This window comes from Sceloporus occidentalis, unplaced genomic scaffold, assembly GCF_023333645.1.
Source record: "Sceloporus occidentalis isolate IW3139 unplaced genomic scaffold, rSceOcc1.0.p SCAF_3, whole genome shotgun sequence".
Classification (NCBI taxonomy): Eukaryota; Metazoa; Chordata; class Lepidosauria; order Squamata; family Phrynosomatidae; genus Sceloporus; species Sceloporus occidentalis.
This window is the reverse complement of record NW_028316983.1, coordinates 161,685,919-161,699,410: the sequence shown is the minus strand read 5'-3', so window position 1 is coordinate 161,699,410 and position 13,492 is coordinate 161,685,919. Positions and strand designations below refer to the sequence as shown.

The 13,492-nt window shown below is 39.8% G+C and overlaps 1 protein-coding gene across 1 annotated transcript in view; it reads left to right on the top strand.

The window, feature by feature from the left end:
* Positions 1–13,492, top strand: part of F13A1 (coagulation factor XIII A chain) — a 110,136-nt gene that overhangs the window by 86,560 nt on the left and 10,084 nt on the right. The window contains exons 12-13 of the mRNA XM_089516681.1: positions 838–1,119; positions 9,230–9,390. Of these exons, the coding sequence (XP_089372807.1) occupies positions 838–1,119; positions 9,230–9,390 (443 nt within the window). The remainder of the gene's footprint in view (positions 1–837; positions 1,120–9,229; positions 9,391–13,492) is intronic.

Here is a 13,492-nt window from a genome sequence, read left to right as displayed (position 1 = left end):
ATAATGGAAAAAAAAAACCCATCACATTTAAGATGTGGTACTGGAGAGGAGTGCTGAAAATATAATGGACAGCCAAAAAACAATCAAACAAATGGGTCATTGAACAAATCAAGCCTTAACTCCCTCTGGAAGCTAAGGTGATGAAACTGAGGCTGCTGTACTTTGGGCACATTATGAGAAGGCATGACTCAGTCAAAAAGACAATAATGCTTAGAAAAGGTGGGGGGCAGTAGAAAGAGAAGAAGACCACATACCAGATGACTAAACTCAATTTGGGAGGTCATGGGCATGAATCTACAAGACTTAAGATGAGCAGTGGAAGATGGGGAGCTTAGAAGTGTCTCATCCATATGGTCTCCATGAATCAGGGCCAACTCGAGGGCAGTTAATAACAACAGTAACAACAATCATGTCACTTCTTAACCTTCTCTTCCCCAGGCTAAACATATGCTTCGTAAGCAGCTCCTCATAGGGCATGGTTTCCAGATCACCATTTTAGTCATGCTCCTCTGGACACAGTCCAGCTTATCAATATCTCTCTTGAATTGTGGTGCCCAGAACTTGATACAGAATCTTATTAACCAGAAGGCTGGCCATTAATATTACACAATGTTGAATCTCAGTTTAGTCACTGATTAACTATGATTACCTGATTATCTCATCCTATGACACAATAAACTATGATTAAGGGGAAGCAAATGCAAAAAGTGCTCGTGGAGGTGGAATGCCTGGAGCCAAGGTTAACCTGTAGTTCCTTCCTAAACTTGGATACCATGCTAAAGCAGTTTATCACAACATGAATTTGTACTCAGTTGTTTGCATCTTTTTGTTTTTCAGATACTGAGGAAGAGAGACTGGCTCTGGAGACTGCCTTGATGTATGGTGTTAAAAAAAGTATGACCCAAGATATCACACCCTCCATGGAGGTCGACATGGACTTTGTGGTGGAAGACGCAGCCCTTGGCAGTGATTTCAATGTCAATATTACTTTCCGAAACAATACCGAAAGCCGTTACACTGCGACATCTTATCTTTCTGGCAACATTGTATTTTATACTGGTGTCTCAAAGAATGAATTCAAGAACCACAGTTTTAATGTAACATTGGAACCAAAGCAAGGTAAGCTATAAATATGTTTCCGTGTCTCATATAGTACCACAAATTAAAATAAACAACCTCATGACTTCTTGAAGGCTAATGATAATAAGGGTATAATAAGGAATTCCTCATGAAGTTGAAGTTGGTTTAAAATATACTTGTTTCAATTTACTCTTAACATTTTAAAAGCATCTTGCAATAATTGAGGAGTATGCTTAGGTATATGGTGTTTTGTATTATCTACAAAAAATAAATACCCCATGAAGCAGTTAAAAAGTAGTTTAAAAACCTTGGAACAGGAACAACAAAAGGGTAGGAGCAGCAGCAAAGCAGTAGAATCAGGTCAGACAATGTTTGGTGAAAACAAATAAGATCTTTACCTGGCACTTGAATGTGGCAGTGCAGGTGCCCAATAGGTCTCCCTGAAGAAGGCATTCCAAAGACTCAGGAGCACAAGAGAGAGAGGAGCAATCTCTTAGCACTTTTAGAAAGCAGGGAGAAACTAAGATGATGATGGTAGGATTGAATAGGAGGTTCAGATCATCGAAATAAATGATGCTCCATCAGATATGATGGACTCAGATCCTTTTGACTTTATAGGCCAACTTCATATTCAAAATGTCTTCTCATCCTCTTCACCTCCACACACACAGACACACAGCACACACAGAGACATAAAAGTCCTCCACAGGTTTACTGGAACCCAGTAGCAGATTGCAGAGCTGCAAACTCTGCTGGGAGCTGGCTGGTGTTTTAAATATCCCACAGTCTGTTGACATTACTATGGTAAATTTTAAAAGGTGATCAGGGTGAAGCCTCTTACTGCTTGATAAACTTGATAAAGGTAGTGCTTGGGCAGTAGGATATGAAAACAGTCAATTTCACTCTCATTGCATTTCTCTAAATCCCACCTACCTTCTTGCCCCATCCTCCTTTCATTTCACATTGCAACATGATTTTTCCTCTATTCACATACCAACTCATATGCATTTTCTGTTCACATCTTCCTAATGTGCACATTTCTCTAAACATTGCCCTTAATATATGCATTATTGTACATATCGACTCATCAGTTAAAATGTCTTTGTTTCTATTTTTCAGGGGTGCGCTTCTTAAAAATCTATTTACATGTTTAAAATGAACAAACCATCAACACTCCAGAAATAATGTAGTTTGATGCCACTTTAACTGCTATGGTTAATGCTATGGAATTGTGGGACTTGTAGTTTTATGAGATATTTAGCCTTCTCTGTCAGAGACCCTTGGTGCCACAACAAATTACAAATCCCAGGATCTCATAGGATGACAATTAAAGTGGTGTCAAACTGCATTAATTCTTGCAGTATGGCAGCAGCCTCAGTGGTAATCTAATTTATCTAAAATATACTGCAAACCTCTCAGATGTGTGGATTTCTGGAGCAAAGAGCACTTGTCATTCAATGAGTTGCAGCAGGCATGAAATTGATGTTTCTGTGCAGAATCTAGCAGAATCTAGCTCTGCTTGTGAGTAGCAGAAAGGCAGACCCAATCATATATCAGACAATAGTTATGAGCCCTGCTAGTTTGGTCCACATAAAGTGCCTGAGACTGATGGATAGTAAGAATTATGAGTCACCCCTGAAATCAAGCAGAAACCCATTTTTATATTTTTGGCATAGGCAAAGTGAATTCATTTGCATTTTAATTAAAAAAAAAAAAAACACAGTAGAAGGTCTCAAAGTATAAGAGGTGCTAAAAATCTCTGGCCAGCTGGTCAGAAGAGAACTGCTATGTAGCTATAGTGGCAAGTATCCTGAAGATTTTTGAGCTGATCATTTCTCTTGATGTAAGTATATTAATCAATAAAATAAAGTGACATTCACATATTGCAAAACTTCATAGCATGATGCCTGTTTTGAAGATGTTAAATAGCATTATAGCGTATTGGAAGTGTGAAATAATTATCATTTTTTAAATACTGTCCATGCAGTAATAATATTAGAATGTTTCACAGTATGTAATTCCAACTTTCCCATTTCAAACTTGTGAGTCAAATGTTAGTCTGTGCTAAAAGCATTATTTGACTAATTGTTCCAATCAATTGGAGAAAGCTTTCTATCTTTGTTCATGGCACTAATAGAAGATGATTAAGCATACCACAACTCAGCACTTCTATTTTATTTTATTTTATTTTACTTTTGGCTGACCTTATAGAACATTATAAGACATTAGGGAGGAGGTACCATAAATATGTTAGGATCAGTCTTTCTGGCTTTCCAGCTTTGTTTGTGTTAGTCCTGTTAACCTTGCATTCAGAAACAAACTCTAACAGGACAGGGCCTTAGATCCACATCATGATTGGATAGGTTGAGCTCTGTCATATATACAGTGCCATCTGTTTGCATATATTTTACATGATGGAGGATGGAATAAGAGCCCAAAGTTGTAAATTTCATCAAGCTTAGTTTCAGTTTGTTTCTGATTTTTTTCATGCTATTTTCACAATAATTTAATTTTTAAAAAACCCACCAGGAATCATAGAATCATAGAATCATAGAGTTGGAAGAGACCACAAGGGCCATCCAGTCCAACCCCCTGACATTCAGGAATCCAAATCAAATCATCTTCGACAGATGGCCATCTAGCCTCTATTTAAAGACCTCCAAGGAAGGAGACTCCACTACTCTCCGAGGGAGTTTGTTCCACTGTCAGACAGCCCTTACTGTCAGGAAGTTCTTCCTAATGTTGAGGTGGAATTTCTTTTCTTGTAGCTTGCATCCATTGCTCCGGGTCTTAGTCTTTGGAAATCTGTTCAGGTTTTTTTTTTTTTTTTTGCAGTTTCTCCTAATATGTGAATTCTGTACACACTTTTTCTGTACTCAGCTTTGTCTAATATATGCATTTTTGCAATAGTTTCCCTTTAAACATTTCTATTAGACATATACATCCTTGTGCATATTTTCCCTAAATATACACTTGTCCCTCCACATTTCCTGGGGTTAGGGGCACAGGACCCATGTGAATGTGGAAAAACCACAAATAACAAAAACAGTATGTTTTTACCTGACAGAACACCTGTAGGAATCTCTAGGTCCTCTTGTGCAACTCTGTGGTTAACATTTGCCAGACATTGACCATAGAATTGTGCTGGAGGAGCTACCAATGCATAATGGAGTGTTCTCTCTAGGAATCTCTTGGTCCTTCAGTGTAACTTTTGATTAAAGTTGACCACAGAATTGCAATGGAAGACCTAGAGATTCCTAGAGAGAACATATTTATAAAATCCGTGAATAATCAAAGCTGCAAAAGTCAAAGCTGCAAATGTGGAGGGATGAGTGTACACACCTTTCTGTGCACTTTCCCTTGATATAGTGCATTGTCACACATGTTTTGGTTCAGAGAACTACATTGCAATATCTGGAGCACTGCACACACCAAAGGACACCTATGCTGCATTTTGCACATTGATTCAGGAAGCTGATAAATTCATTTCCATTTGTAAATTGAACAAGGCCTTTTGTATCTCTAGTGCCCACTCCCCCACCCACTTTATACACAGACACATAGATCAGACATTTGAACAGGTTTTAGAATTTGCTGGTTTAGTGATATTGCAAAACTTGTGCGTGCATTCAATTATCTTTTAGAGATGATAGATGGCAGTGCTATGATTACAGTTTTGTCAGAGGCTGTGCTACTGAAAGAAAAGAGCAAAACAGATTTCTAAGGAGAAATGGAGCACATGATCCTCTGAATCATGATTAAAGGGATTGTGTGGACTGAAAACAACACTTGAAGACTTGAATACTTCAAGTGTCTTCAAAGGGGCCTTCAGTTCTACTCCATTAAATTTAGCTTGCAAGGATGGTTGTCTGTTATGTGTGTGGGGCATCATGCAGGAGAGAAGGGGAAGGTGATTAGCCTCTCCTTCCTCTTTCAACATCATGATGTAGGCCACATAGGTTTCTTTGTTAGAAACTTATATTTGGAGGTGGGGCAATCCACAGTTTGTACATTTAGTCCCATTTAGAAAAATGAACAATTAAATGGACCAATGTACTTCAAACAGGGGTAGTCTTCTTCAGCGCAAACAATAAAAAGTCTTGTGCACTTCAAGGATGCGCATGTTTATTTATAGCTTGGCCTTTCACAGACAATAGCTTACATCATCAGATGCATATCCAGGGGTAGCTGTGTTGGCCATAGAGCAAAGTACAATAACATCCAAAAGCCACAAAACAGTGATACCTTTATTGGAACAACTGAAATGTACAAAATACATGTCACAATCTTTTGAAGCTTCACTGGCTTCTTCATCAGGTAAAGATGTTAAAAATCACACAGGAGAACTTTTTTTTGATGTAGTGCAAGGTGTCCCTTGATTGAAAGAAGGGATGATTGTTTAAATTGTGTTGATGAAATTCCTATGGTTGCTATGCTTTATTTGTTTTATTAACTGGTGGCTCCAATGGCAGTGGGGCAATGAAACCATTCTGGATTTTAATGTGAAATTTAAAGGAACTATTCAACATGCTGAAGTTATTTGGGGAATATTGTTCAGCACCACAGATAGTTTCTTTGAAGCCTGATCAAGTTCCATTTGAGTGTTATGTTCACCATATAGATGTCAGGTGAGTCCATCGGGTCCTGTGGCAGACCAAGCTATCTTGCCATCTGAAGCAAATACTGACCACCCTCAACGCCTCTGTCATCCACACTCTCCAGGTCCAAAGTAATTAAGTAAAAACTTGGTATTTATAGTAGCAGAACACAGTAGGCTAGTTCTGTGAATGCACAGATATAAAACACCTGTAATTACACTGTAGTAAGTTCATTTCCCCCCAGGATTGTAGGATTGGACAGGTGAAAGGAAAGGAGTCTAGAAATGAAGAAGAATCAATTAACACCTTTGATTACCTATATATGACCTGGACTGGCTTGACTCATCTAAAATTGCTTCTCCCTACTATAGCCTGTCTCTCCTGTCACTTGTTGCCTTTAGACACAGAATAGAATATAAGGATCCCTAAAAGCAGGCATTTGGGGCCTTGAAGGTGCTGGAGAGCAAGACTTTCTGGAACAGTGGTACCAGAGGAGTTATCAGTATTTAGAATAGTGTGATTTTCCATTATTGGAGCTCAACCATCTGAGGCAAGTGCCTCACTCCACCTAAAGGTAGGGCCATCCCTGAGGAGATGAGTTATTGAATCAGTGAAGTTTAGGCCAATTGGCACAATCCCAATGCTTTGGGGGGGGGGGGCATAGATCCTATACAGTTTTACAGTGGATCCTTCCCATGTGTGGGGGTTTGATTCCCTCTCCCCTGCAGATGGAAAAAACATGAACAGTTACACTCCATATTATTCAGTGGGTGGCAATGTGTATGCATCTGCATCAGCACATCTGCATGCCTGCACCACAATTTAATAATATGGGGCATAACAATCCACAGGTGGTTGAATCCATGGATAACTAGCCTGCCAACGTGGCAGACCAGCTGCATATTGTGTTTGCTGTTCAATGAGACATGCTACTAGAAACAGTTAAGATTGCAGGTTTAATCTGAAATGTTTCCTATACACTTTTGTTCAAACTGTAAAAAATTCTTTCTTTCTTTCTTTCTTTCTTTCTTTCTTTCTTTCTTTCTTTCTTTCTGTTTGAGATCTGTTCCTCTACGTTTTATCTAAGGTTAAGACTTGGAGGCATATTGTGTAATTCCTTTGCAGCATAGGGGCCACATCAAACAACTTCTGACAGATCCTGGAAATCTGGGTCAGATGGTTGCCTGGGAAAAGTTATGAGAATGAAAGCAAGGACTCCATTTTTGATACTGATGGAACAAAAGAAGGGAAAGCAGCTTTCCTTTTTTTTACAGGGTTGCTTTAGTATGAAGGGTCAGAGTCCTGGAATTTCCAAATGTAACAAAATCAAGGCAAGAGGTCAGATAGCTAGATTTGTTCTTTATGATTGCTCTCTCTCTTCCTCCACCTGCTAGAGGTCTGCTCAATCTAAGATGTGCATATTTTCAATAGGCTGTGCAGATTCTAATGCTGTTTTATTCAGATTAAGTCATTTTAAGAGAACAGTCCTACATATCTATTCCAAGATAGTGATGCAAGAGAAATCTGCCAATTTCCTGACTGGGGTCAGTTTTGCAGTTCCTGTACACTCAAGAAATTTAGGCAGAAATTAAAATGGCACATTGAAAGTTACCACAAAACACAGGGGCTTTTGTTGTTGTTGTTGTTGTTGTTGTTGTTCCTGACACAACATAAGCTGTGCATTTTTTGAGAACTGCCCCAGAGTTTGAGAAATGGCACAGATTTGCAGTAAAATCTTATACTAGCAATGACAAGTGCATTTCTATACTGCTTACCAATGTGCTAAGCTATTTACAAAGTGTAAGCTAATTGCCCTCAACAAGCTGGGTACTCATTTTAGCAACCCATGGAAGGATGCCAGGCTGAGCCGACCTGCAACCCCTGGCTTGTATAGAACTCACAACCTTGTGGTTTGGGAGTGAGTGGCTGCAGTACAGGCATTTAACCACTGTGCCACCAGGGTTTGTACTCACAGTCTTTATACTATGTACAAAAAACCATGAAGCTTTCTGAGAGAGAAAAAAAAACCTTCATTCACTCACATTGCTTTTCTCTATATACTTGAGAAAAGTGCACAAAATGTAAAACTACATTGCATGTGATACCCCTATACAATCAACACAGTGAAGGGATCAGTGTTGCCTGTTTGAAAAGGCTGAAGCCTTGGCCTGTTTGAAAACTGTGCAGCCTAAATGTTACACAAAGGGGGGGGGGGGGGAATCCTTGGGTGACTGAATGGGCAGCCACATGTGGTTTTGTTGTGCAAGACTAGTGTTTTCTGCACAAAAAATATTGTTATGCAAGATTACTGTTTTGATGTAGAAAACAGCAAAGTTTCATAACAAATATGCTGTTCAAAATCCAACAATCTTGCACAAAAAAGGCCCGTGGCTTTTGCTGTACAGCACTTCTGTTTTCTGTGCAACATTTTTGTTGTGTAAGATTTTTATTGTGCAGGAGACAGCATTAGATGAAGTGGACTGGAGTCCACAAAAGTTAAATCCGAATGGTGCTACAGGATTCCCTTATACCAATGTAAATAGAATTTGTTTTTGCACAAAAGCTATTTTGTCCCATATGAGTAGACTGATAAAGAAAAGCAATAGTATCACCTTACCTATATTGATTTAGAATGTGACCCCAGATCCATGTGTTAGAACTCAGGGGGAATCATTTCTGAGGATAAATGCATAGGTTTCTGCTGGTAGACCATTTCTTATTCCCCAGAGGCCACACACTGATGTTAGGGCAGGGGAGAGGATACTCCTTCAAATTGGTGCCAGCCCACATGAACTAACAGGATAAGCATGGAAAGGGAGAAAAACATCATGCCAAAACCAGAGATATATATACATGGTGTCTCAAAATGTTTTATCCGGTTTGTGGACAAAGAAGCCAACGGTGGGGGACCATTTCATTGTATTTCCTCAGAGGGAAGAAAAATTCTCCAGGCTCACCAGGAGCAAGTGCAGGGCACTGTGGAAGTAAAACTAGTGGCTGCTGACCCAAAATAGTGGGAAATACTCATAGAAAAATTGGAAGAATTGTTCTCCTTTTCCAAGGTTGGAGAAACCACTGGAGAAATTGTCTCAGAAAAAAAATATATGTTATGAGAAATTACAGCACACTTGTAACTGAAACTATTACAGTGGCTCAGAACCACACAAAAGGAGGTACCTTTTTAATTAAATACCTTTGGTTGGGGGCTTATTTCCCTCTTATTGCTGGTTCTAGCAGCAGTACAGAGAAACACTTTTAATTTCACCAGTGGGAGTGTTCTAAATCTTTAAATACATTTAAATCCCTCAGCATCACTAGTATGTTTGGATCCATGCCAGGAATGAAAAAGGAGAGGGGAACAAGCAGCAGTTCAGTGACTGCAGGTTTCCTTGTGTCTCTCAAAATCACTGGCCCTCTCTACATGCAGCATCTTTATTGGATCTGATGGCCTATGGGTAATACAGTATCAGCAGGTCTAGAAGTAATAACTGGCAACTATATTGCTTTCAGGCTTCAGTTGTGTTTCTCTGTTTGTTTGTTCCTCCTGTCAGCTCAAACTGTCGAGGTGCTAATCAAGTCGAGGGAGTACATGAGCCAGTTGCTGGAACAAGCCTCCCTGCATTTCTTCGTCACGGCCCGTGTCAACGAAACACAAAAGATCCTGGCCCGGCAGAAAAGCGTAGCGCTGAAAATCCCCCAGCTTCTCCTTAAGGTCAGTTTCAGGAGACGCAACAAGCAAGGAGGCCAACAGAGCGGCTCCAAGTCTGGGTGCATTCTGCAGCTCAGCCCATCCACTGTGATGTTAACTGCATTTTGCTCATATTCAGTCTCTATGAGTACATACGTCTATTGTGTGTTTAGTGTGTTTGTTATGTTAGTATCCTGCCTTTCTTCCAAGGATCACAAGGCAGCATACATGCTCTGCTTCACTATTATTATTCTCACAACAACCTTGAGAGGAAAGTTAAGCTAAAACATAGCATCCAGCCTAAGGTCAAACAGTGAATTTCATGGCAGAAGTGGGAGCTGAACACAGATATCTCCTGCCCTATCAATGGTTTATCCACCACCAGATAGGTAGCTGAATTAGAATGGGATGGAATGGGATGGGATGGGAGAATTGTCCCCACTAGAAACGTCTAAGCAATTTCCTGGGTACAGATCTGGAAGGATCAGGACATCCTATCTCAAAATAGGAGGTGAGTCTTTTGGCTTATGGAGACAGCAGGGTGTAGTGGTTTGAGTTTACACTATGACTCTGGAGAACCGGGTTCAAATCCCTGCTCAGCCATGGAAACTCACTGGATGATCTTGGGCAGGTCACACTCTCTCAGCCTTGGAGGAAGACACCCTTCTGAACAAATCTTGCCAAGAAAACTTCATTATAGGTTCACCTTAGGACTGTTGCCAGAAATGACTTGAATGCACACAACAACAATTTCTGGCTTATAAATGACTTAGATCAAAACCCAGGTGTTCAGTAGCAACATTCTGCACCCTTCTGGTTTCTTCTCCTGTCCCACAAAAAATACAATTCCCAACCCTTAGGACATTAACCCCTCTTTCAGCAGGGACATGGGAGCAGTGAGAAGAAAGAGTAACTTATCCTTCTCCTGCTTCTCTGTCTCACTACATTCTCTCATTCCATCTGAGTGTTAAACAAGAAGTTAAGGAGAATTTATATTTCACCAAACTAATGCACATTGTTTCTCACATTGGATGTCCTTGAAGGTGCATGCATCAGCAATGAGACTCAAATATTAAATCCAAATTTATCTCCACCTTTCACTGCAGAAAGCACACTCAGCATGTGATACTGAGCATGTGTCTTCTACCTCTTGAAGGAGCACCTGTGAAAAAGGAAAACCCATTATAGATACATCTAGTTTGACTGAGAGTGACAAGAAGTGTTATAGCATGGGAGGAGTCATTCTTCTGGGGGCACCTGTATGTATAATCTGCAAAAGATTTGCAAAGTTCAGTCCACACCTCATTCTTCCAAAAATTCTTAGGAAGAAGCAGGAATGTCACTGGGGGTGCAGGATGTGTGGGTCACACCAGGTGACACTCTAAGAGGAATGACACCACTGTTCCCCAAACATCTGCCTTTTGGCAGAATGGGTTGTGATGTTTGCCTGTGTCCATTTAAAATGCTGGAGCTCAGCAAAAGAGGTGATATGAATGGAGTGAGTCTAAGTGGGAAGAGAAAGGAGAGCCCCCAGGTTTTATTTTTTTATTATTTAAAATTTAAAATAAAAAATAAAAAATTCTTTAATTTTTTCTTTAAAAACTTCACATCTTACCAAATTTTCACTTTAGCTACATGAAACTATGTATATGTAAGTAGATTTAGACTGTGCATATGATGTGGTAATTTAAAGGAATAATTTTAATTTTGCTAGTCACAACTATTTCCATTACATTCAGTGATATATGGGAATTATGATTTATGAAGAACATTTGTACAAAAAAATTGCTAAGGATTCTGTATGGTGTGATATGGGAGGAGGTCAATGGGGATGGGTGACACCATGAGCTACCACACCGGGTGATGACAATCTTAATGACCCCACTGGTGAGCAAAATGGTGGACACATAATTGATCACCTGATATTAGAGCATGGCTATGGAACAAGAGGTTCTTCAGATGTAGTTGGGATCTAACACCTTCAGTCCCAACCAGTATGAACAATTGTGATGACAGGAGTTTTATTCTAGCAACATCTGAAAGGCCCTATGTTCCCTATCCTGGATTAGAGAGCTGGAGTAGCATAAGCGGTAGCTAAGAGAGTGACTTCTAAAACAGGAATCCCCACACACTTTGATTCTTACATCAGCAAACTTCCACCACCCTTGACTCCGTTATAGCGATAGTAATGGTACAATTCTTGGAAGCCTTGAAAGCTGCTAGCTGGAGCTTTTGGAAATTGTAGTCAAACAACATCTAGGAATCAAAGAGAACCATTGTTGTGGGTGGTCTACTGAATTCTGGTACATCAGAGGATTAGAGGAGATGAAAAGGAGGCTCCAGGCCTTGTATAAGGCAGCCCCAGGATCACCAGAATCCCACAGGAAAGGGATTTCTACTGGGCTACTTTGCCCTGGTAGGTCCCAGCCTTAGGGCAGGGAACAGCTATATAAGAAGAGCCCTGCTGGTACAGACAAAAAGGCCTATCTAGTTCAAAATTTTGTTCTCACAGTAGCCAACCCACTTCCTATTGGAAGCCCACAAGCAAGCACTAAGTGCAACAGCAGCACCCTGTCACCCACTTTCCTCAAATATATAGGTGAGATCTCTTTCTTGATATGTATGTTTCTGTGTAAATGATATATGATATATAGAAACATACTGCCTCTGATGCTAGAAGGAACATGCAGTCAGACCTATGTATCCACAGATTTCCTATGCATGGATTCAGCCATCCATGGTGTGTGTGTGTGTGTGTGTATCCAAATATAAGGGACACCATTTATTTACCACTGTATTTAATGGCATTTGAGCACCCACCGATTATGGTATCCACAGGAGTTCCAGGAACCAAATTCCAGCAGCTACCACTGCTTATCTGTCATCACCACAGCTGGTGATAATCCCATCCTTTATGAATTTTCCCAGGTTACTTGTAAAGTCATCCAAGTTGGCAGACATTACTATGTCGTGTGCTAGTAAATTCCCTGGAAAACACAAATGCACTCTTGAAGAAGCAAAATGTGTAACAATATTACAGAAGTAGAAATGAAATAAATAAAACATATTTGCAAAAAAAAAAAGAAGTAGAAACTTGGAAGGGCTTGAAGTTTGATGAAACTGCTTCCCCTATCAAACATCAAAGTTTGTTTTGAAAGCTCTCCTTCAGCTTCACCACTCATGTATCTAATTAGCCAGGACAAATGTTTATCAGCAGTGTCCTCAAATAATATTATGTCTTTTCCGAGCATTCCACAGAGGGAGCCAATAAGTCAAATAAACTTTGCTCTGAGCTGCTATCTTCAATAACCACATTTTAAAAATGTATAATCCTTTCAAATCTATACCAGAGCTGAATGGCATATACTGACTTTCCCTACGTTAAAGCCGTTAAATTACTTAGGCCTACCCTTCTGCTGTGAAAAAGGAATATTAGTATAGGGAACAGACCCTAGAATCATTGCTTCTGCAGAGAGTAAAAACATTACATGTTTCAAAAGGGACAAAAACTTGAGATTGTGCCCAGTTGTTTCCTTTTCTTTTTTTAAAAAAGTATCTTTAAAGTTTTGCTTTTTTTAAAAAAAATGGACAAACCAGAAAACAAAAACATAATTCGGTTATGAACTGGTCAAGCAATTCTGTTTTATCAGCATAATATTTCAAAAGGAAGCAGCTGGCATCTAGCACACCCTGTTTTGTCTCCAGATACCTACCTGTCAGCCTGTCTCTCATTTTTGTATTAGTCAAATGGATGTGCTTCAAACATTCATATGGTACTTCCTGTTTATTTCTCTGTGTTTGCCTTCTCTCCAGTTATCAAGAAAAGCAAACCACCACCCTGTGACTTTTTAAGTTAAAACAATTGTACATTCCATGGCAGGAAGGAAGGAAGGCGGAAAGGAAGGAAAAGCTGTTGGGCAAGGAGTCCCTTCACTCCAGCCTCTTGTAATATTCATCTTAGCTATAGTTTTAGAAGAGTGGGGTGGGTGGTGGGTGGGAAGTATCACTTGGTACCTTCCCTGCATTGAAGGACCACACTCTACATGAATTTCAACATCGTATCCCTCTAAAGCTAAGGAGCACAGTATGGCCTCCAGGTCTCCATTGCTTTGTTTATTCAGGCTGT